We start from the raw sequence: 24,431 nt of genomic DNA on the forward strand, positions 1-24,431 counted from the left end.
TTTTCTTCTTGGAATGAGCTACTGTCTCTGACTTTACATCTACAAGGTGGACCAACGAGGGAGGAGTGTCTCACAGAGTGGACAGAGAGTGGACACAGGGTTTAAAAACTCCAGCAGCACCGCTGTGTCTGATCCACTCTACACCAGCACAACACACACTAACACACCACCACCACGTCAGTGTCACTGCAGCGCTGAGAATGATCCACCACCACATCACACCTGCTCTGTGGGGGTCCTGAGCGCTGAGGAACAGGGGGAAAGTGGAAACAGTGAAACAGATGGACTACAGTCTTTAATTCGACAGTGCTGCTGTGTGGTCAGTGGAGCTGATCACATAAACGTTGAGTGCAAATACCAGATACCTTTACGAGATACTCTTTACCGCAGAGACAGTTATCTAAGAGTGTGGTGATTTTAAACTGTAAAACAGCTGTTGTCGGAGCTCAATATTAACAGGAGCAAGAGACTTTGATCATTAAAAACACAATATTAAAGTAGCGTGAGGAATCCCTGTAAAGAAAGCCCAGTTTCAGCAGTTTACTGGATGTAAGCAAAGGCTAGAAACAGATGTGAGCAATTTGGATTTTATTGGAGGAAGTGCAAAGCAAAAACGAGAAAAACAAGCCAAAACCAAGCCCAAGAAATACTGCGAAGCCCAGACGGACTAAGTCCAGAGGCAAAAATAGAGAGAAACTAAGCGAGAATTCTGTACACGTGAAGACAACACGCACAAAAACACGCAATTTAACACAGCACCGCCTCTCCACCTACTGCTACCAGCGCAGAGAGCCACATCTCCACCTACTGCTACGAGCGCAGAGAGCCGCCTCTCCACCTACTGCTACGAGCGCAGAGAGCCGCCTCTCCACCTACTGCTACCAGCGCAGAGAGCCACATCTCCACCTACTGCTACCAGCGCAGAGAGCCACATCTCCACCTACTGCTACGAGAGCAGAGAGCCACATCTCCACCTACTGCTACCAGCGCAGAGAGCCGCCTCTCCACCTACTGCTACGAGAGCAGAGAGCCACATCTCCACCTACTGCTACGAGCGCAGAGAGCCGCCTCTCCACCTACTGCTACGAGCGCAGAGAGCCGCCTCTCCACCTACTGCTACCAGCGCAGAGAGCCACATCTCCACCTACTGCTACCAGCGCAGAGAGCCACATCTCCACCTACTGCTACGAGAGCAGAGAGCCACATCTCCACCTACTGCTACCAGCGCAGAGAGCCGCCTCTCCACCTACTGCTACGAGAGCAGAGAGCCGCCTCTCCACCTACTGCTACGAGCGCAGAGAGCCGCCTCTCCACCTACTGCTACCAGCGCAGAGAGCCACATCTCCACCTACTGCTACGAGCGCAGAGAGCCGCCTCTCCACCTACTGCTACGAGCGCAGAGAGCCGCCTCTCCACCTACTGCTACCAGCGCAGAGAGCCACATCTCCACCTACTGCTACGAGCGCAGAGAGCCGCCTCTCCACCTACTGCTACGAGCGCAGAGAGCCGCCTCTCCACCTACTGCTACCAGCGCAGAGAGCCACATCTCCACCTACTGCTACCAGCGCAGAGAGCCGCCTCTCCACCTACTGCTACGAGAGCAGAGAGCCGCCTCTCCACCTACTGCTACGAGAGCAGAGAGCCGCCTCTCCACCTACTGCTACGAGCGCAGAGAGCCGCCTCTCCACCTACTGCTACCAGCGCAGAGAGCCGCCTCTCCACCTACTGCTACCAGCGCAGAGAGCCGCCTCTCCACCTACTGCTACCAGCGCAGAGAGCCGCCTCTCCACCTACTGCTACGAGCGCAGAGAGCCGCCTCTCCACCTACTGCTACCAGCGCAGAGAGCCACATCTCCACCTACTGCTACGAGCGCAGAGAGCCGCCTCTCCACCTACTGCTACCAGCGCAGAGAGCCGCCTCTCCACCTACTGCTACGAGAGCAGAGAGCCGCCTCTCCACCTACTGCTACGAGAGCAGAGAGCCGCCTCTCCACCTACTGCTACCAGCGCAGAGAGCCGCCTCTCCACCTACTGCTACCAGCGCAGAGAGCCGCCTCTCCACCTACTGCTACCAGCGCAGAGAGCCGCCTCTCCACCTATTGCTACCAGCGCAGAGAGCCGCCTCTCCACCTATTGCTACCAGCGCAGAGAGCCGCCTCTCCACCTACTGCTACCAGCGCAGAGAGCCGCCTCTCCACCTATTGCTACCAGCGCAGAGAGCCGCCTCTCCACCTATTGCTACCAGCGCAGAGAGCCACATCTCCACCTACTGCTACAAGCGCAGAGAGCCGCCTCTCCACCTACTGCTACGAGAGCAGAGAGCCGCCTCTCCACCTACTGCTACCAGCGCAGAGAGCCACATCTCCACCTACTGCTACCAGCGCAGAGAGCCACATCTCCACCTACTGCTACCAGCGCAGAGAGCCGCCTCTCCACCTACTGCTACGAGAGCAGAGAGCCGCCTCTCCACCTACTGCTACCAGCGCAGAGAGCCGCCTCTCCACCTACTGCTACCAGCGCAGAGAGCCGCCTCTCCACCTACTGCTACCAGCGCAGAGAGCCGCCTCTCCACCTACTGCTACCAGCGCAGAGAGCCGCCTCTCCACCTACTGCTACCAGCGCAGAGAGCCGCCTCTCCACCTACTGCTACCAGCGCAGAGAGCCGCCTCTCCACCTACTGCTACCAGCGCAGAGAGCCGCCTCTCCACCTATTGCTACCAGCGCAGAGAGCCACATCTCCACCTACTGCTACCAGCGCAGAGAGCCGCCTCTCCACCTACTGCTACCAGCGCAGAGAGCCGCCTCTCCACCTACTGCTACCAGCGCCGAGAGCCGCCGTGACCTGCGCCCGGCGCCACACTGTTTTCACCTGTAGCCTTTTCAAGCTCATAACTGATAGTAAATTGACCTCTTTTGTTTTTTTATTTCTTTCAAAACTCTTATTGCCCATAAATTTCATATCTTCTCATAAATGTCTAATTATGTTTAAAACATTCAGTTTAGGCCTAGAGTTTGTATCCTCTCTCTAATGTTTAGTATTTATTTTAGTTATTTTGTGATGAGCTACAAATTTCAAGTAAAGAAAAAGCAACAAACAACATGCAAACATTAAAGCGAGGTTATGCCTTCTGCCCCCGGAACAGAAGAAGAACCAGGGGCCACATGTTTCTGTAAAAATCACAGGAACCACTGCTCTACACCACATTTAAAGGCATTGTCTGCAGTTGTAGGGAAACACAGTTCTAAGCTCTGCGTGTTTTAAGGTGGAACAGGTGCCTGAAGTGTGACTTGTGTAAGTGTTAATGCACTGGTAAAGTCCCCTTCGCCAACACGTCAGACTGGTTTAAAGTACGTCAGCAGACTGGAGACCAGAGAAGCGTCTTCAGATGCTTTTTCGATCACAATCGTGAACTCCACCTTTAATCCCAAGCTCGGCTGCGTTCTGAAGAGTGTAATACGGCGCAGTACATGTCCAGATGTTTGTGGACACGAGCAAAGTCAGTGTTTCTTTTGTTGCAGTTGCTCTTCTTTTTAAACCAGATGTTGCAATTGTTCTCTAAGGAGTTGCTGCATTCTTTTCTTTATGACTAATTGTTTTCATACAATAAAATACGCTACATACACCACAAAAATGTTTCACATGCCTCCTTATGGCCTGTGGCATTGTGGATAGGATCAAAATATCAACACAGCTGAACCTCTGCGAGCGGGTTTCTCCAGCACTGACTCTGTATAAGGACGGCCGCCTCCGTCACATGTGGTGCTGCCTCCAACGAGGACTGAAATATGAATCATTTTTATATCCAAGCCACACTCTGAAAGAGTGCAAATATAAAACCGCAAAACGCAGTCTTTACAATTTAGCTTCTATAAAGAGTTAAATTTAAATCAGAGGCCCGTCAGTGTCGCTGCAGCGCCGAGAATGGTCCTCCACCAATATCCCACCTGCCCTGTGGGGGTCAGTGCTCCTGTATGGTCGGTGGAGCTGCGGAAAGTTGTCGGTTCATTCCCCAGGACCGACAGGAACAGCCACGGCTGAAGTGTCCTTGAGCAAGGTTCTGAACCCACAACTGCTCCAGGGATGGCTGCCTGCCGCTCTGGGTGTGTGTGTGTGTGTTCACATCCCCTAGTGCACTAGTGTGTGTGTGTGTGTGTGTGTTCACTGCCACAGCTGGGTTAAATGCGGAAGACGCATTTCATTGTACCTTGACAAATGTCATGACAAATAATTGCACAGACATTTTTATTTTTATGTCTTTTTCTGAGGTGCATTACACAAATCTGGCCACTGGAGGTCACTATGGAAGTATGTTTTAAATGTTGTGAAAGACTCAATTAGATCTTGTAATTATTTCATTACTTATTTATCTTCAAAGGGATGGGGGTGTGACTTGTGTCTTTACATAGTTTATAACATTTACTAAAATAAATAAAAGTATTAAAATAAAACAAAACAACACAAATCACTTATTAATTTACACCAGTTGAAACCATGATGAAGAAAATAATTAAGAATCCAAACACGGCTTCTAATTAAATATTTATCTTCAGCTATTGGCTTCAGGTTTCACTGTTTCGTCACTAAACGGGTTACGTAATAGTGCACTCTGTAGGGAGTAGGGGATAGGGAGAGTCGGGAGCAATTTGAGACGGACCCCAGGTGACAATTCAAATATAGACCCTAGTCCATGTGTTAGACGAGTTTTCTCACGGTGTTGTTGTGGTTTACTGAAACTCATCGACACCCTTGTTGTTTGTTTCTTAACGTACAACACACACAGTTAACTTTAACACTTTACATGTAACTGTTCAGTAGTAAACGATCGTATAAACGCATTCACTTACACTCATACTTCTTGTTGATAGGAGGGTACTTCGCTTTTATCGCCTTCTGAGCGTTCGTGAGGTCCAGTTCGCGGTCATTCATTCTTAAACGTTTAAAATACCTCTCAAACCCAGTCACTGAGCTCCTGAATTCACAAACACTAAACAGGGAAGTGGACTTTTACTAGGCATTGCTTTTTCAAAATAAAAGTCCTGTTCGCTGAGCGCACACCGATCAGCCATAATGTTATGACCATGTCCTTGCTTCTACATTAATTGTTTTATCAGCCCCAGTGACCACACATTAGCACTTTGTAGTTCTACAGTTACAGAGTGTAATACATCTGTGGCTCTGCATACTTTAAGGCTCTTGCCACTTTTGTCCTTCTGTGGTCCTCATTCTCAGCGCTGCAGTGACTCTGATGTGGTGGTGGTGGTGTCGCGTGTTACTGACACGAGTGGATCAGACACAGCAGGTGCAGCTTAAGTTTGTAAACACTCTAAACACGCAGTGACACACCAACAATATATCCACTACCCAACATAAGGTCCTGTGGTGGTCATGTGGGCGTCCTGATCTGTGGAGAAAAAGGGGCAGAAAAACAGATGGACTACAGTCAGTTGACAGCGAGGGTAGAAAAAGTAGTTGTTAGTAATGTTATGGCTGATAGATGTAAATAAAAATAAAATGCATTTTATTTCAGAGTTTTTCTGAATCAACACTTCTGTCTCTTGGGTGATGATATCCCTTCAAAACAAATTAAGGTATGTGAAAGTAATGGGATCTAAACATTTATTTAAAATTAAGATAAATATTTAACATATTCAATATAATATTAAAGGGCGGTACGGTGGCGCAGCAGGGGCCTTTTGTCATTGATTGATTTTTAAGGCAGAGACTGACATCAGCTGCTGCAAATTGTTACCGCTGGAGGTCGCTTTTGAGTAACATCCGCATGTAATGGAGATATTTTCCTGGGGCCTCGTTGATTTTTAAAATGTATTTACAGTTCTCCTGAAATGTTCTAGTCCTTAGAAAAAGCAGAACAGCTCTCTGGATGATTGTGCTGAGGGATTTATACTGTGTTATTCTGTTTAAATCTTATTTTGGAAGAGTTAAGGCGTTAAAGAGGCTTTATTGTTGTTTAAGCTATAGTCAGTTACAGAGTGAAACGAGACAGCGTTCCTCCAGGACAGTTGTTTAACACAGAACACAAGCTCAGACTCATTCAATGCGTGTGGGAGAGAGTGCAATACAGAACATGACTATCAGTAAATCCAGGACCAATAGCACAGGGGTGCGGTTTTAAATATAATTTAAAAGTACAGTAATTCACTTCATAAACTGGATGTATATGAAACGTATATATTTCCTAAGTCACAGTATCAAGGTGTTTTAACTCTTCCAGGGCCACACAGCGGTGCTGTAGATGGTGTCACAGCCACACAGCTCCGTGTTCCTGGTGTCCTCGGCTGAACCCTCACCTCTGGTCACTGTCTATGGGGAGGTAGGTGTGTTCTCCCTGTGTCTCTGGTTTCCTCCCGCAGGCCAGACACATGTGGTTATGTGGAGTGTCTGTGTGAATAATCAGATATTCCAGGTCATTTATTTTCTTTTTACGCATCTACATTCCTCCTGAAAAATGTCCACATTTAGGGGACTTGGCTTTTTATCATGGAGCGGCGCCCCCTCCAGGGTGTGTTCCTTCCTTGTGCCCAGTGATTCCAGAGGGCAGGAATTTTTCTTATTTTTAATCATATTTTTGTTTTAGACTCTTTAGTGTTGGATTCTGCTGTCATCATCAGTGTACAGTATTCCTCTTAATCATTACTACCTGTGTTCTTTTGATGTGGTCATCCAAGTAACAAATTTTATTGGTGATTTCTATCCCAAAGTGAGCAAAAGAACTGTAAAAACTGTAATTACATTAACTGCACTACACTAATCACTGCATAACATTAAGTCAACATTGGATATTCTAGTTGGATTAAATTAGATTTAAATGGTAGTTTTTTCCAGTGTTATTATTCTATGCAGTGCCATGCATGTGTTCATTTTATTTTAACATATTTTTTCATTCATTCATTCATTTAATGATTTTTGGGGTATGAAAAATAAAGTGGTACAGCAGGTAATGTCTCAGTCACAGATCCAGGGTCCTGGAGGTTGTGGGTTTGTGTCCTGCTCCGGGTGACTGTCTGTGAGGAGTGTGGTGTGTTCTCTCTGTGTCTGCGTGGGTCTCCTCTGGGTGACTGTCTGTGAGGAGTGTGGTGTGTTCTCTCTGTGTCTGTGTGGGTCTCCTCTGGGTGACTGTCTGTGAGGAGTGTGGTGTGTTCTCCCTGTGTCTGCGTGGGTGTCCTTTGGGTGACTGTCTGTGAGGAGTGTGGTGTGTTCTCCCTGTGTCTGCGTGGGTTTCCTCCGGGTGACTGTCTGTGAGGAGTGTGGTGTGTTCTCCCTGTGTCTGCGTGGGTTTCCTCCGGGTGACTGTCTGTGAGGAGTGTGGTGTGTTCTCCCTGTGTCTGTGTGGGTTTCCTCCGGGTGACTGTCTGTGAGGAGTGTGGTGTGGTCTCTCTGTGTCTGTGTGGGTTTCCTCCGGGTGACTGTCTGTGAGGAGTGTGGTGTGGTCTCTCTGTGTCTGTGTGGGTTTCCTCTGGCTGTTCACCCTGTGTCTGCATGGGCTTCTAAACTGCATAACTGGATTAATGGTTACAGAGAATGGATAAATGAATGAATGAATGTTTATTACCTCCCATAACTGCTTCATACGCCTTGTGTGGAGAAGGAAAGGCACTTGGAATAAAATGTATTATTATTATTATTATTATAAACTGTGAAACTACTACTAAAAATGCAGCACTGAGAATCATCAACCACCCAAATCACCCCTCTGTGGGTCTCCAATTTGGGGGTCCTGACCGTTGAGGGACAGGATGAATGGGGCAAACAAAGTATGCAGAGCCACATATGGACTACATATGGACTTTTTTAACATTCATCCATTATCTGTAACCCTTATCCAGTTCAGGGTCGCGGTGGGTCCAGAGCCTACCTGGAATCATTGGGCGCAAGGCGGGAACACACCCTGGAGGGGGCGCCAGTCCTTCACAGGGCAACACACACAGTCACACATTCACTCACACACATTTTTGAGTCTCCAATCCACCTACCAACGTGTGTTTTTGGACTGTGGGAGGAAACCGGAGCACCCGGAGGAAACCCACGCAGACACAGAGAGAACACACCACACTCCTCACAGACAGTCACCCGGAGGAAACCCACGCAGACACAGAGAGAACACACCACACTCCTCACAGTTTTTTAACATCAGCCTAAACAATGTAATTGTGCAGAAAGAAATACAGGAAAAATCGTCTTTTTCCACATTTAATTTGAATTCTTTCTTGCTGTTCACCAGATGGCAGCATTGGATCAGTATCCACTGTTAACAATCCCTGTTACTGAATGACTGCGCTGATGGCTTTGTCAACTTCATTTTCTTTAAGACATTTAACAAAGTCTGAGTCTGAGGTGGCTTTCTACTACCTCAGTAGTGCACTACGCTGATCATGTACTGAAGGCATCTGTCACCACAGAGTGCATTACTAAATCAAATCTACAAATGCTTTGCCAAATGTGCATGACTCCTCATTATCATATCTTTAAAGTGCACTATTTTATGTGGGGTTTAGAGACTCATGACCTACGCACTGTGTACAGAGTAGGGAGAGATTTGGGATTTAAATACATTCAGGAACATTATTTACTGGACATTTTTTTATTATTATTTCTATTTGCTATTATTTAAAAATATCCAATATAAACCTCCTGTATTTTTTTTCACATCCTCTTAAAACTCAGTTATTCCTACTGTACTCCACCCTAAATATACATTTATAATTCTCTAAAAAAATTAAGTATTTTTAATTAAACTCAAATGTATATTTAAATGAAACAGTGTATCAAAGTTGAACGGATCCAGGGGTGTTCCAAAAAACAGAAAGAAAGAAAGAAAAAAATAATCAAGAATTCAGGCAGCCAGGGTTTCTGATGTCACAAATACAAGGTGCAAATCCTGTCCACTTTTGAGCTGCAGGGCTGCAGTTGTGAGTTAGGAAAAGAGGTTAGGGCTAATTGCATATTGAACGGTACGTATTGAACTCAGATTTGTAGAGTTACTTTCAAGACTTGTCGTAAGGGATTAATTTTTGTCTTAGAAATTAATTTGAAATTTTGATCAAAAGAGATGAGATATTTGAAGATGAAGCTTATTGAAGAAAACAGTCAAATGAGAATCCTAGCCTTTTCTCCTATTGGACAGACTTGACCGGGCTAAACCGAGAAATCCTGTTTTGGGGATTACTCTTCTATTCAATTTATTTTCTACAATTAGTTCATCATAACGCTGCTATTTTTACACAGCAACGTTAGCATTGTGAATTCAAAACCAATATATTCGGAGACATTTAAACTTTTCTCAGATGTAAGTTCATTATAGATTAATAATGGCATTTTAAGTTTATTTTAATTCAATCGCATTAATAGAAGCTTGAATGTTGTGTTTTTTTATTCACTAAAATATTCTCCCTCAGTCTGTAACGGTCACCTGAGTTCCGTTAGTGAATATTGATTCACGCGCAGAAGTCGTTGGTCTTTTTCCTACCCGTTTTCAGAATAGTCCCGCCCCCTACGCACTCTGATTGGTCAACTCTACATCTTTGTCCTACTATAAGCCAATCCTGAACCACGTAGTCGTGGCTATGCTGGAAAACAGGTGGGAAACAAACAGCTCGTAGAGGAGGAGGGCGGGAGAAGATGCTGAGTGCGGGAGGGAGGCAGAAGCGACGGAAAGACGGCGGAAGCAGCGGCTCCATCGCTCTAGCGGCGGCGGGGAAAGAGTTCGCTTCTCCCGGCCTCAGGGGCTCAGGTAAGACCCCGGGAGACTTCTTTAATTACCCTGGGGAAGAGTTTTAGGGTGTCGGGACTGGACAGAGCTCTCTGAGAGTGTAAAATTGTTGCTAATATCTTGAGACTTCTAAGTCGTGTAATTAATTTAGACTGCGTCGACAAAACGCACTCTGAACTTTCGCCTAATTAATATTCAGAAAACGAGAAAAAGAAGTCACATCAGGTGTTTTCCGTGGGTGGAATTGACCGACCTTACTGTCTTTTGTTTGTTTTTGGACCGTTTGTAATTAGATTTTATTAGATAACGTATTGGTTGGTTTCTGCTGCGTTATATTCTGTTTATGTTCTGATTTTTAAAAACACGGTTAAATGAAATAAATGGCTTTATGTAGCCTTTTTAAATAAACACATTTTCTATTCATTATTTTGCAGTCTTTCCTTCAGTTTCACAGCTACACTGGTTGTCGTTGCTGGGATTATGTGTTGGATGTGTTCTTTGTGGTTAGTGTTGATTTAGTATTGTGTTGGTTTATTGCGGGTTTAGTCCTGGGTTGAGTTAGTGTTGCGTTATATTAGTTCTAAGCTAATGCTCTGTTGGGTCAGTGTTGTGTTGAGTTAGTGTTGAGTTAGTTGCCGTTGTTTTAGGTTAGTGTTGAGTTGGTCGAATGTTTTGTTAGTTTAGTTTTGAAATGGGCTAGTGTTGTTTTTTTTTTTTTTTTTTTTTTTACTTTAATCTTGAGTTTGGCTAGTGTTTGTTTGTTTTTAGTCTTGAATTTGGCTAGTGTTTGTTTTTAGTCTTGAATTTGGCTAGTGTTTGTTTGTTTTTAGTCTTGAATTTGGCTAGTGTTTGTTTGTTTTTATTCTTAAATTTGGCTAGTGTTTGTTTGTTTTTAGTCTTGATTTTGGCTAGTGTTTGTTTTTAGTCTTGAATTTGGCTAGTAATTGTTTTTTTTTTGTCTTGAGTTTGGCTAGTAATTGTTTGTTTTTAGTCTTGAATTTGGCTAGTGTTTGTTTTTAGTCTTGAATTTGGCTAGTGTTTGTTTGTTTTTAGTCTTGAATTTGGCTAGTAATTGTTTGTTTGTTTTTAGTCTTGAGTTTAGCTAGTGTTTTGTTATTTTACCGTGGAGCCTGTAGAATCCTGTGTTGTTGAAAAAGTGCTGCTTTAGTGTTGAGTTTGGTTAGCATTGCATTGGGTTAGTGTTATTTAGGATGGTGTTGGGTTAGAAAATGTTGGTTTGGTGCTGCATGAATCTTGTTAGTACTGTGTTGGGTTAATGAAGTGTTGTTTCACTGCTGAGTTGTGTTAGCGTTGTGCTAATGGAGTGCAGGTTTAGTGTTGGGCTAATGTTAGGTTTAGCTCTCTTGTGTAAAAGCTTTTCTTGGTGTTGTGTGTAGTTTCTGTGGCTCGTGTAACGCCGTGCGCTCCTTATTTATTTATTCATGTGTCATCCGAGCTCACGCATCATCATCTACAGGTAGCCACCGCGTGCCAGGTGAGGCAGACACGGAGAGGTCAAACTAAAATGACCACATCTCTCTCCTGGGTTGGTATTAGTACAGTTTTCATTCATGTGAAAAGACCCATTTACACAAAGGACTCCAACCTACAGACACGAGTAAACCCTTCAGTGTTGAATTAACACCCAGGGCATTGAATTAATTCTTGCAGGAGCTGGATTAACACCTCGGGCACTGAATAAAACTGACAGAAGTGAATTAGCCAGCTCTAGTCCTGCTGACATCTCCCTGTTTTGTACTTTGGTTTGTGTAGCACTTTATTCCATTAATTAACTCATTAGCAAGTCCCCCGCCGGGCCGGGTCAGGAAAGACACAACGGTGCACCGAGTACGGGGGTGAGCAGTCTTCAGCTCTCGTCTGTTAGACTGGAATATCTCCTACAGTGTTTAATACATATCTACCTTCAGGCCTGTTACACTAGCCATGTTTGTGATCAATATATTGTCCCGGAAATAACTGAGACGACTGATATTATTGTCACTTTAAAGGAACACTAGGCACAATATATTTTTTATTTTGTTTTTTGCTGCTGGGGCTCCCCCTAGTGTGATTTTTAATTTTACATCACTGTACTGAAATCACAGGGCGACGGGAGGCGTTTCCTACCCTCCTCCACAAGTTACAAAATGCAGTTTCTGCAGTGCTGAGCCCAGAGTAGGAATGACAGAGACCCTATTCTCCCTGTTACAGGTCAGTGGAGCCTCACAAACATTTTGAAGCTGTAGTTTTAAGGCAAAAATATTACATAGTGTTCTTTAAGACCATTTTATGACAGTGGTATGAAACAATATATTATTGTAATGCACAGTTACAGCCCTTTAAAAGGCACTGGACTTGTTATTAATAATTATAATAAGTCCAATTAATAACAAATGTGTCATTTAAGAAAATTCAGATATTGGAAGCTTTGTGTTTAAATGATAAAAAAAAAATATATAAAATAAAATCCCGTCCCTCTCGCTGTCTCTAGTGAACTCATGCAGGATTAACAGTTCGTCTGATTGGCTCAGCTGAGAGGAACTATTGCTGTATTGACATTTATTAGCTGTGCCTATTAAAAACAAGGCTTCCGCAATGTTTTTACTTATTCTGTTTAATTTTCCTGTTCCTATAAACTGTTCCCTAGTGTCCAGCTGGCCTCAGTACACCCCTGGGCTGCTCAGTGAGGACTGGATGTTTTGCTCGGCTGGTAGCTGAGTGGTAAATGGTTTGATTCGGAGACTGGAGGGTGGAGGGTTGCTCTGCTTTGCTGCTCCCACTCTGGGCAAGAGTCGGGCAGTGAAATGACCAATTTCCTTTGTAAGCGGATCAATTATGTATAACTTGGAATGACTTGTGATGATGAAGGAACGGAACAGAAGCGTACGGGATACGGCTGGTGCGAAAGAATGATGTATGAGCCTGTAATGTTTCTCATGTTCATTTCTAGCCGAGTGTGTTCTCTCCTTCAGCACCTGATTCAACTAATCGGCTCATTAGCGAGCCCTCGCGAGGTTAAAGTGGATGTGTTACAGCAGGCAGAACATTAAGACCTCATTAACCCTTGGGGGTGAGCGGAGGATTGCCCAGTAATGTACCTCAGCTCATTTCCAATTAAAAAAGCTTGACTTTGTTCTTGAGTTATGTGGCTGAAGGAGAAATGCTGATTTGTGGAACAATCTTCTTGTCATTTCATGAGCTTCAGCTTTGGATCACGTCTCATTAAGATTTTAAACTCGTGTATTAACACTTGGTCATCAGAATCATCTCCTGTAGTCGCTTTAAAATCTGATCACTTTGTGCTACATCATATGCAAATCAGCTCTTAGTTTCATCTGGGGACCAACCAAGAGAGGCTTCCTCGTGGTCATGGATCATGTGCCTTTGGAGTATTAATGTGTTAAAGCTGGGTGTTTTTTGAGCCATGCTCTGTTCGTAGTTGGTGATGTGATTGTGATTGTGCTTCCAACAGCTGAAACTGTTTTTTCACAGCGTTTTCATTTGACTTCATGTTTAGTGTCGTCTTTGCTAAAGTCAAATCAGGTCCAGACCTTAGACACAGCAGTTTTCTTTGGTACGAGTCGCTCGGTCGGTCTCTGGGTTTAGGTTCTCCTCCATGGTGCTTCCATGTGGCAGATTGGATGGGGCAGAGTCATGTGAATAGAGCATGGTGGTGTGGTTTTAAGAGCACAATACATGAGCAGAGAGGGGGAATATTCACAGAATTAACAACAACAACAAAAAAGGATGAGCAGAATTAAAAACACATACAACACTGTGTAGAAATCAATGATATATATTTAAACTAATGCCTCCTCAGTGAGTGTGGGGCTGGTATAAAGTTATATATCATCACAGTAAACACAAAATAATAATAATATAAAACACATAAATATAAGAATGTTTTTCTATAAAGCAGTGGGCGAGAGTGAGTTTGAAGAACAGTGTTTTGTTCAGATTCTCCTTGATTTACATGAAACTAGGCACTGGATGATCACTTCAAATAATACACACTCCACGAGGAGAGACTTGGACAAAGTTAAACACAGTCACACACAGAGGATCACACTGGAGTCATGTGACTGGGTTTATTCTAATGAGGGGTGTTTGTTTGTTTGTTTTTTAGTAAATAAACACTTACTGCTCTGATAAACAGCTTTTTAAATCTCATTTGATCCCCTCCAAAAAAAAACCAAAAAAGCAAAAAACCCCGATCTGTCAACATCTCATTAACCTAGAGCTGCAGAAAGGGTTAAACCACGTTTTCGACTCGAGTCCCACCTCCCTGTAACGCGTAGTGTGATTGGCTGTGCCTGTCCCCGCTGTCACCTGAGTCTCTGTAGTTTGGTTGTGAGCAGCTCCAAAACTGGAAGGAAAACTTTGCAGTCATAAGCGAGTGTTTCTGTGCAAGACTCAGGTGCATCGTGGGAGAAACGCGGGTGTCAGAAGCGAGTGAGAATGGCAGCAAAAAAGAGAAGGTGGACATGAGCTATTTTTCACAGAAATGTGTAAGACACTTAATGAAATGAGTCCATTGTAAGAACAGCAGGCTGCACTCGTCTGTTGCTGTGAATAACACGGTAGACTCACAGGTCCCCACCAATGTCACCCCGTGTGTGTGTGTGTGTGTGTGTGTGTGTGTTTGTGTCCAGAAATATCAGGATCACTGTCTCGAGTGCTAGGCATGTTGTGCCAGATTGTTTGTAAATCATGGTTGTGATGTCACAGCACGTGAGCCTTTTTTATTTATATATATATTTTTTTTTCATTGATAGATTGTTCCCAATCTCTGTGATATGGACCTTAATTTCTCCACACAAAATTGGCAGGCAGGTATCTAGGGTGACCAGACGTCCTCTTTTTGCCGGACATGTCCTCTGTTCGGTACCTAAAAAAATGCGTCCGTCCGGGATTTCGCCGTCTACAGTCTTTCTCCTGTCCCAATTATTACAATAAGCCCTAATCCCTTTTTTGAAGAGTGCACTTCAATGACGGTGTTGTAGGTGAGCAAAATGGGGGCGCCGGGATCAAGTGTTCAAGGGGGCGGAGCTCAGCGCGGAAATGGAACACACGTCTTGTGCTTACATCACTTTCAGCCGAGCTCCACATCAGTGTTTGGAGCTGCGAACAGAAATGTGTTGAAAGTTGTTAAGGTCATTCATCATAGTCTCATCTTCGTATTTGGAAGCGTTTGTGTGTCTCACGAGCCTTTCACTTTCTGCTCTAGACTGTCTGCACCGACACACCTCACCATTACAGACTCTCTGACGAGTTAATCAAGTCACATCTGCGCAGTTTTTCTCTTTAACATTAACTTTAGAAAGAAAATAGACCAACTCTCATTATTATCATTAAAATCGGAACAGGGGAGAGACCGAATTATGGATACCACATACAGCATGTTTTATCAGACAGACCTTATAGAATATGAAATACAGTGGAACCTCTACCTGCGAAGTTGATCTGTTCCGTGACCCGGTTCGTAAGTGGAAAAGTTCGTTTCTCGAGTCAATTTTCCGCATTTAAAATAATGGAAAAGCAATTAATGGGTTCCAGCCCCCACCCCCCGAAAGTCACCCTTTTTGCACTGATCTATGTTTACAACACTCTCAAATAGTAAAAAAATACATGTAGCGTTACTAAAAATAAAAGAGAAATACAGTGGAAACAGTAATAAAAAAGAAATAATAAAGTTGTAAGTGGTTACACATCGCTACCTTGAAGACGTGACGACTGTCTGGAGGAGTAACACAGGCACTGGCTGTATGACTGGGGGTGGGGGGAATAACGGAGAGTAGGTGGTGAATGTGGGGAGACGAATCTTAGATACGGCTTAACTTAGCACGAATTTCAGTGTCTGCTATTTACACTAATGCTAAATTGCTAAAGCTACAATGTACTAATCTTAAAAGCTCACTCAAGTCTGGGGGGCGCTGGGAGACTCGCCTATTGGGGTCAGTGGCCATTTCCAGCCGCCGGCTCGGCGGAGGATCGGGTTCGTTTCTAGAGTCGTGGTTCGTTGGTGGAGGCAAAAAATATTCAAACGCCCGGTTCATATCTTGGAAAGTTCGTTAGTAGAGGTTCCACTGTATAAGTATTTTTACATAAACGTCTGGATGCTAGCGATGCTCTGATCATTTATCGAGTCTGTATTTCTTCTCGTTGATAAAATGTGGTGCTTGCTTTGAGTACCGTTTAAAAAACACAGTCAAAAAGTCAAAGAGTCGCTTTAACACAGGGCTTCAGTTTTGAAGTGTGGTGTGAACAGAAAATAACAGGTTTCACTGATAATAAACTGTCAGGAAATGACAAAAATATTATTTTATTATTTTTGCTTTGGGCCAAATGTTGAATGGAAAGGAATCTGTCCAAAAAGGCATTTGTTTGTTTTTTATCTCGTTAACGAGTGTCTGTTTATGTGTTACATTTCAGCAGCAGAGTCACATGGTTATGGAAGCATTTGTGACCCCACCCTGCCCCATGTGTCCTCTTTTTTGAAAACTCATATATGGTCACCCTGAGTTATCAAAACTGTGGCTCTGAAAATAAAAAAAAATCAAAGATCTAGAAGTCGTAGTCGTCAGCTCTGGCTCTGGACGTCTGAAGTCCTTTATCCACTACACAGCGTACACTGTTCACACCAGATCAAGGAGGATTGAAATCATTGGGCTTTTTACTACAGAGAAAGAGGTTTCGAAAATACCAGCGTGTGTATGAACTCTAGTTACCCGACCACTATTAATGACATGGCGAATGAGTCCGTGTCTTAGACAATGAGGGTTCTGACTGAGAACACATTGAGAAAATGAGAATAGAGAAGAAAAAACGTCGGCCCCTCACTCCTCACTGCTGTGCGCTCGGGTCGGGGTGACCAGCAAATGGCTCTTTAACATTTAAAGGGACCGTGAGTGAAATGTGCAGTTCTGAACAGGGCTGGAGGAGGCTGCTGTGCTTTTTGGCCCTTGTGGTATTTTGGCGAGAGCAGGTCTCAGACATGTTTTTAAGATCCCAGAACTTTGTTTCCTCATGGGAAAGGGGTGAAAAGACCCACTTTAAGTTACAACGAGTAACTTAACACCTTCTTTTGTTCCACATGTTTGTGTGTGAAAGATGACGATCCAAATTAAAGGGGTTTTGCTGTCCCTGCTGCTGCTCTGCTCCCTGAGCACTGAGATGTGTGTGTGTGTGAGGTGTGTTCTGTTTTCACAGTGCATGGATTATTAAAAAATAACTTCCATAACTTTAAAATGGGGACCTTCCAGAAGGATTAAGAAGTGTGCTCCTCTTACTAAAAAATGCAAGTTAAATGAATAGTTTGAGGTCAATTTATGGATTCAGTTTTTTCTGCATCCATTTAGTAATTGGTTAAAAAAAAAAAAGAGAATACCTCATGGGCAAAAAACGTCTATCAAAGGAGCCCCTCGCCACCACGAATCCCCTCATAAGAATGTTTAGTAATTACCAGCAGTGACAGAGAGGGGGAGACTCTGAATGAGCAGTTCACCCGAGGACCTCTGGACTCTTGACCTCATCCATGGGTCGTAACTGTGAGCGATACACAACGGAACCCCTTTCTGATCTACGTTTATAAAGGAATCCATGCTGCTTTTATTTCTCTGCTTCCTTCTTCAAAAGACACTTTAGTCTCATCTTTTTCCAGCTACACACACACACACACACACACACACTTTGCTTTTGCTATCCTCTCATTTCATCATCACCATTAGAATAATCATCATCCATTTCATGGTCGCGGTTATCAAATCGGTTCTAGATAAAAATCTCACTTTTCCGTTAAGGGCTGTTGAGTATAGACCCCCCCTCCCTCTACAGGTATCCCCTCATCTTTTCAGACTGCAGCAGTATGGCTTTAATTCTGTTCAGTTTTACACCAAAGGAGCTATAATTATTGCTTCAAACGTTCAAACGAGAGAGCAGTGGATTCCAGTGTTATTTATTTTACATCATTAGAGTTGGTTATTTTCAGACAGGCCAGGCGTGGACAGCTGCACGTGGACCCCTCTGATGTAGGACACACACACTGTTTACAGGGGTACAACATGTCATTTGCAGCGATTTGAATTTACTCCCACCCTATCTCTAATACGGGCGATATGTTTATAATAGAGGCATTTTAAAGTATTCACAGTGTTCAGTGATCCAGGGTGTGAAGCTCTGCCTGTCTGAGTTCATATGAAATTATTCATGAAGTTATTCTCCTTATTACTCACACGATATCCAGTCTCTTTCAGATTAATTACTAATTAATTTACCAGTGATATGTACATTTGTGTGTGTATGTGTGTAAATACATTTTACTGTGTGTGTATTATATGAGTGTGTGTGTGTGTTTCTGTAAATTGGTTTTTAAAGTGTGTGTGTGTCTGTTTTTCTGTGATGTTGAAACTGAAGCTTGCTCTGCTGGAGTATCTCACTTCATGAGTCTGTCACTCTCTCCAAATCCACTCTGAAAACAAGTATGGAGGGAGGGAGGGAGGGAGGGAGGGAGGGAGAGAGAGAGAGAGAGAGAGTGTGGAGCGGAGGAAAGCAGCGATCATTTGAAATGAAGGCTGGATATCTGGCAGGTATTTTGAGTGGCAGGCCCAAATGAAACGCTCTATCGGGGGAAAGCAGTCTGAATTGCAGATACAGTGGCGCAGTCTTTACAGTACAACAGAGAGTGAGGGAGACGGAGAAGAAAAGCGGGTGAAACAGGGGCAGGCGATATGATGGTATTATATCAGTATCATGATATAAACGATGAACCTTTCTGAGCTGATTGTAGAAATATCTGTTGTAGATAAGCAGTGATTTCCCGTAAAACACTGAATAAAAGGCATTTTCTGGGTGTTAAATTTGTCTTGTGGATTGTGATTAGTGATATGATAGAAATATTTTAAAATATATTATTAATATCAGGACAAAGCCTTGTCTTTTCATTTGTGTTTTATTAGGAATGTGAAAATACCACCTTCTGTATACACCGTGAACATTTCAGGACAAATGTATTATATTCATTCACTCATTGTCTGTAACCCTTATTCAGCTCAGGGTCCGGAATCACTGGGTACAAGGCGGGAACCCATCCTTGAGGGGGCGCCAGTCCTTCACAGGGCGACACACGTTCACACACTAACACCTACGGACCCTTTTCAGTCTCCAATTCACTTACCAACGTGTGCTTTTGGAGCGTGGGAGGAAACCGGAGCACGTGGAGGAAACCCACGCAGACACAGACAGAACACACCACACTCCTCACAGACAGTCACCCGGAGCAAACCTACGCAGACACAGGGAGAACACACCACACTCCTCACAGACAGTCACCCGGAGGAAACCCACGCAGACACAAAGAGAACACACCACACTCCTCACAGACAGTCACCCGGAGGAAACCCACGCAGACACAGGGAGAACACACCACACTCCTCACAGACAGTCATCCAGAGGAAACCCACGCAGACACAGGGAGAACACACCACACTCCTCACAGACAGTCACCCGGAGAAAACCCGGGAAAACCTACGTTGGTAGGTGGATTGGATGCTTAAAATATTCGTAGGTGTGAGTGTGTTGCCCTGTGAAGGACTGGCGCCCCCTCCAGGGTGTATTCTTGCCTTGTGCCCAATGATTCCAGGTAGGCTCTGGACCCACTGTGACCCTGAACTGGATAAGGGTTACAGATAATGAATGAATGAATGAATGAATTATACTCAGGTGTAAGAATTATATATATTTTTTGGATATGACATAACCTTCCCACAGAGCCGGTATGATTTGGGTGGTGGATCACTCTCAGATCTGCTGCAGTGACACTGATGTTGTGCTGCCGTGTTCTGTGTGTTGTGCTGCTTTGAGTGAATCAGGGGGCTTGCCCTCACCCTCCTACGTTTTTGGTATTGTGTGTTCAGGGCAGTTTTAGAAAATGGAATTTTATTAAAATTTCATTAACCAAACTTAGACACTCGTAGCTGTGATGTGTATTAAGCTGCGTTCACACAGCAGATGAAAGTGGCCCAAATCCAACCTGCGACACGTGTAGTTTGAGTCGCTGTGTGATCAGCACAAATCGCATTGAATCTGACCTTGTTTAAAATCAGATTAAGGCCACTTTTATGTGTGGTACTGAGATCCGATCCATATCCGTGGAAATACGAATTCTGATCGGAATTCATGTGACTTTTACGCCAAGCAGAGAATGCTCTCCGGACTACGGTCCAAAGCTTTTTTTGTTTTAATTTGAAGTTTTTAGGACGTGGAAATGGACGGGTCAAAGCATTTTTGTTTTTGTGGAAAACACTGAAAAAAACCTGTGAAGCTTCTGTCTCTCATTTATTATAAAATAAAACTCGTGGAAATTTGTATTAAAAAAAAACAGCTCTATATGAGTTTTATGTTGTTCATTTCGGTATGAAGCCACGTAAATATCAGCTTTTTTCTGTTTGGAGAGGAAGTGTTTGTGCGAAACCCGACATATTTGTGCTTAGAGTGAAAGGAACCTCAGTTTGTATTTTAATACCCTTTCAAGTCTTCATTTGCAATCTGAATTTAACATAAAGCTCATTTGGAATAAAGGAAACGGCCATTTGTGATGTAGAGCTTCAGTAAATCACCGGTCCTTCTGTTTAAAAAGAATGTGCTTTGTGTGACACACATACAGTGGAACCTCTACTAACAAACTTTCCCAGATACAAACCTGGAATTTGAATATTTTTTTGCCTCCACCAACAAACCACGACTCTAGAAACGAACCCGAGCCTCCTCCGAGCCGGCGGCTGGAAATGGCCACTGACCCCAATAGGCGAGTCTCCCAGCGCCCCCAGACTTGAGTGAGCTTTTAATATTAGCACATTGTAGCTTTAGCAATTAGCAATTTAGCATTAGTGTAAATAGCAGACACTGAAATTCGTGCTAAGTTAAGCCGTATCTACGATTCGTCGCCCCACATTCACCACCTACTCTCCGTTATTCCCCCCACCCCCCGTCATACAGCCAGTGCCTGTGTTACTCCTCCAGCCAGTCGTCACGTCTTCAAGGTAGCGATGTGTAACCACTTACAACTTTATTATTTCTTTTTTATTACCGTTTCCACTGTATTTCTCTTTTATTTTTAGTAACGCTACATGTATTTTTTACTAATTTGAGAGAGTTGTAAACATATATCAGTGTAAAAAGGGTGACTCTCGGGGGGTGGGGACTGGAACACATTAATTGCTTTTCCATTATTTTAAATGGGGAAAACTGACTCGAGAAACGAACTTTTCCACTTATGAACCGGGTCATGGAACGGATCAACTTCGTAGGTAGAGCTTCCACTGTATTTCATATTGATCAGTTCCTAAAGCGTTGTTCTTTCACATGTGTCAGTTTAGGAGCGTGATCTGTTCAGACTGATGTCAGATATAGGTCACATTTATATAGAGTGTGAACAGCAGAACAAAACAAATTCAGATTTGGGCCTCTGTTACCTGCAGTGGTGAACGTAGCCTTGAAACTGTGGTGTTGTGTTTCCGCCGATCGCCTCAGCCCTGTCACAGAGAGGGTGAGGAGGTGATGAGGGAGATAAAAATGTTAGGTGATCAGTGAATAATCATATACAGTAATGGGTCATGCTGGAGAGCCCTGTACCTGACACCTCACTCTTGTTTGGTTAATTCATCTCTTTGATCTCACTCTCTCTCCATCACTTCATCCCTCTATCTCCCCATCCCTGTGGCATGTCTGTGTGGGGTCATTAAATCAGTGGACTCACTCAGGCAGAACAGGGGGAATGAGAGGACAGAGGGTGGTTTGTGTGTGTGTGCGTGTGCATCAGTCATGGTGTGTGTGTGTTTAGGAGATGGCCCTTTTGGCCGGCCAAAGGCATTAAGGCTGGTCCTTCTGTCCCTGCGAACCATCGTATGAGGCAATGCACATCAATGAAGGATATAAATCACCACGTCAATACGGGTTTGTACAGGTTTGACCTTACGGAAGTCAGCAGAACTCATCCCAGAAGCTCTATGGTCTCTTCATTATGTGTGATTGGGCTCCTAATTGAGCACAGCTGTGGATCGGACATCACGCCCAGCACATAAAGCTGTTTGTCTGCTCAGAGACGGCAGAGCTGATTACGTTCCAGAAGTGTAGAAGCATTATTGGGAGCATAGTTTAGATATACAGAGCTTTTATAGCTGAGATTGGCACAGTATGGGAGAATTTCAACAGTATAGGAGCATCTCCAAGAGCTTTTTTTTGCATGTTCAAAGATTATAGATGACATTGGGCCAGTATAGCAACACAGAAGCATCATCAGGAGCTAGTATGAATGTTATAAGCTTTAACGGCTGACATTGGGGCAATTTAAAAGCATCACCAAGAGCAAGTATGGAGATAAAAAGGTTTATGGCTGACATTGGGACAGTATCAGAGCAATACAACAGTATAGAAACATCCCAGAGAGCTAGTTTGGAATTAAAACCTTTATGGACGACACTGTAACCGTATAGGAATATCATGAAGGGTTAGTTTGCATGTTAGAAGCTAATGGGGGACATCAGGACACTATTGGAATATCATAAAAAGAGTGAGTTTGGGGATGTACAGCTTTATAAATGACACAGTGGAACAGGTTAAAAACCCAGGTGAGTGCAGGGTGAGAATTTTAATAACAATACAAAGAATAAACAAGTGAGCAGAGATCACAAACAGAGGAGAAATTTGTGGGTGACACTGGGGCAGTATAGCGCTACAAGAGCTAGTCTGAAAGTTAAAGGCTGTAATGGCTGATGGTGATAAAGTGTAAGAGCATCACCAAGAGCTTGTTTGAATATAAAATAGCTTCATGGAAGACACTGGGACAGCATAAGAATATAGCAACAGTATAGGAATATTATGCATAGTTAGTTTGGATATAAAAGTACAATACAGGGTGGGCCATTTATACAGATACACCTTAATAAAATGGGAATGGTTGGTGATATTAACTTCCTGTTTGTGGCACATTAGTATATGGAAGGGGGGGGGCTTCTTTAACATGGGTGGTGACCATGGTGGCCATTTTGAAGTTGGCCATTTTGGATCAAACTTTTGTTTTTTCAATGGGAAGAAGGTCATGTGACGCATCAAACTTATTGGGAATTTCACAAGAAAAACAACGGTGCGCTTGCTTTTAATGTAACTTTATTCTTTCATGAGTTATTTAAAAGTTTCTGACCACTTATAAAATGTGTTCAAAGTGCTGCCCATTGTGTTGGATTGTCAATGCAACCCTCTTCTCCCACTCTTCACACACTGATAGCAACACCGCAGGAGAAATGCTAGCACAGGCTTCCAGTATCCGTAGTTTCTGGTGCTGCACTTCTTGATGGTATGGTGTGGTATATGGGGTACAAAGATAGTGGGGCCATTCTTCATCAATGGAAACCTCAAGGCCACTGGAAATGCGAAATAGCTACATGATGATGTGTTTCCCTCTTTATGCACTGAAGCTGGCACATTCCCTGAGTTTTTCCAGAAAGATGGTGAACCACCACATTATGGGTGTCAGGTCCGAGCATTCCTGGATGAACAGTTTCCTGGAAAGTGGATTGGTCGTCGTGGGCCAGTTGAATGGCCCCCAAGGTCTCCCGATCTGACCCCCTTAGACTTTTATCTTTGGGGTCATCTGAAGGCAATTGTCTGTGCTGTGAAGATACGAGACGCGCAGCACCTGAAACTACGGATACTGGAAGCCTGTGCTAGCATTTCTCCTGTGGTGTTGCTATCAGTGTGTGAAGAGTGGGAGAAGAGGGTTGCATTGACAATCCAACACAAGCACACCATTGTTTTTCTTGTGAAATTCCCAATACGTTTGATGTGTCACATGACCCTCTTCCCATTGAAAAAACAAAAGATGAATCCAAAATGGCAGACTTCAAAATGGCCGCCATGGTCACCACCCATCTTGAAAAGTCCCCCCTCCCATATACTAATGTGCCACAAACAGGAAGTTAATATCAGCAACCATTCCCACTTTATTAAGGCTTATCCATATAAATGGCCCACTCTGTAGTACATTAAAACAGAATTGGAGTATCATAAAGAGGTATTTTATATTATAAAAGCTAGTGAGTGACACCAGGACAATGCAGAAACATTACAGCTGTTAGGAACTGGTACCGATGACCAGAACCTCAGGTTTCAATCCATAACGTGTTCCTAAATTCCTATCATTATACAATGACAGTATAAGAACAGGAGCTAATTTGACAGTTAAAAGCTCATGTATAAGAGCAAGGACTCCAGAAGGAACAGTTCACCCGTACAGGAACATCATCAAGCGACAGTGTGGATGTAAAAATGCTTTATGGGTGACTTTGGGACAGTAAAGCTGTACAATAGCTGAATGTTGAATTCTTAAAAGGCTGATACTGGACAGTGTAAAAGCATCATTAAGAGTGAGTTTTGATAGGAAAAATATTAATGGGTGTCATTGGGCCACTATAGGAACATTTTATAGACGTACAGGAATACAATGAAGAGCTGCATATAAAAAGCTTCATTAACAGTGTAGGTGTGTTTAGACTTGTCAGCTTTGGTTCAATCAAAAACAAACCCTGGTGCAGTTGCTCTCTCAGTGCGGTTCGGTAGAGTCAGTGTGAACTAAGGTGGGGTGGTTCACCGCTGTATTTAAGAATGTGGACGATGTCTTTAAGTAAAAGATGATAAAGTTAGTTTATGTGA

The 24,431-nt window shown here is 43.6% G+C and overlaps 2 protein-coding genes across 3 annotated transcripts in view; one reads left to right on the plus strand and one right to left on the minus strand.

Annotated features, from left to right (window-relative positions):
- zbtb8os (zinc finger and BTB domain containing 8 opposite strand) overlaps positions 1 to 5,228 on the minus strand; it is a 34,246-nt gene extending 29,018 nt beyond the window's left edge. The window contains exon 1 of the mRNA XM_066679570.1: positions 4,846 to 5,228. Coding sequence (XP_066535667.1) covers positions 4,846 to 4,927 — 82 coding nt within the window. The 5' untranslated portion in view covers positions 4,928 to 5,228. The remainder of the gene's footprint in view (positions 1 to 4,845) is intronic.
- Positions 5,229 to 9,602: 4,374 nt separating this feature from the next.
- Positions 9,603 to 24,431, plus strand: part of cdh23 (cadherin-related 23) — a 422,443-nt gene continuing 407,614 nt past the window's right edge. For both annotated transcript variants that reach the window (XM_066679568.1, XM_066679567.1), the window contains exon 1: positions 9,603 to 9,749. The gene's annotated coding sequence lies outside the window, so the exon portion shown is untranslated. The remainder of the gene's footprint in view (positions 9,750 to 24,431) is intronic.

The sequence above is a fragment of the Hoplias malabaricus genome, chromosome 8, assembly GCF_029633855.1.
Source record: "Hoplias malabaricus isolate fHopMal1 chromosome 8, fHopMal1.hap1, whole genome shotgun sequence".
NCBI lineage: Eukaryota > Metazoa > Chordata > Actinopteri > Characiformes > Erythrinidae > Hoplias > Hoplias malabaricus.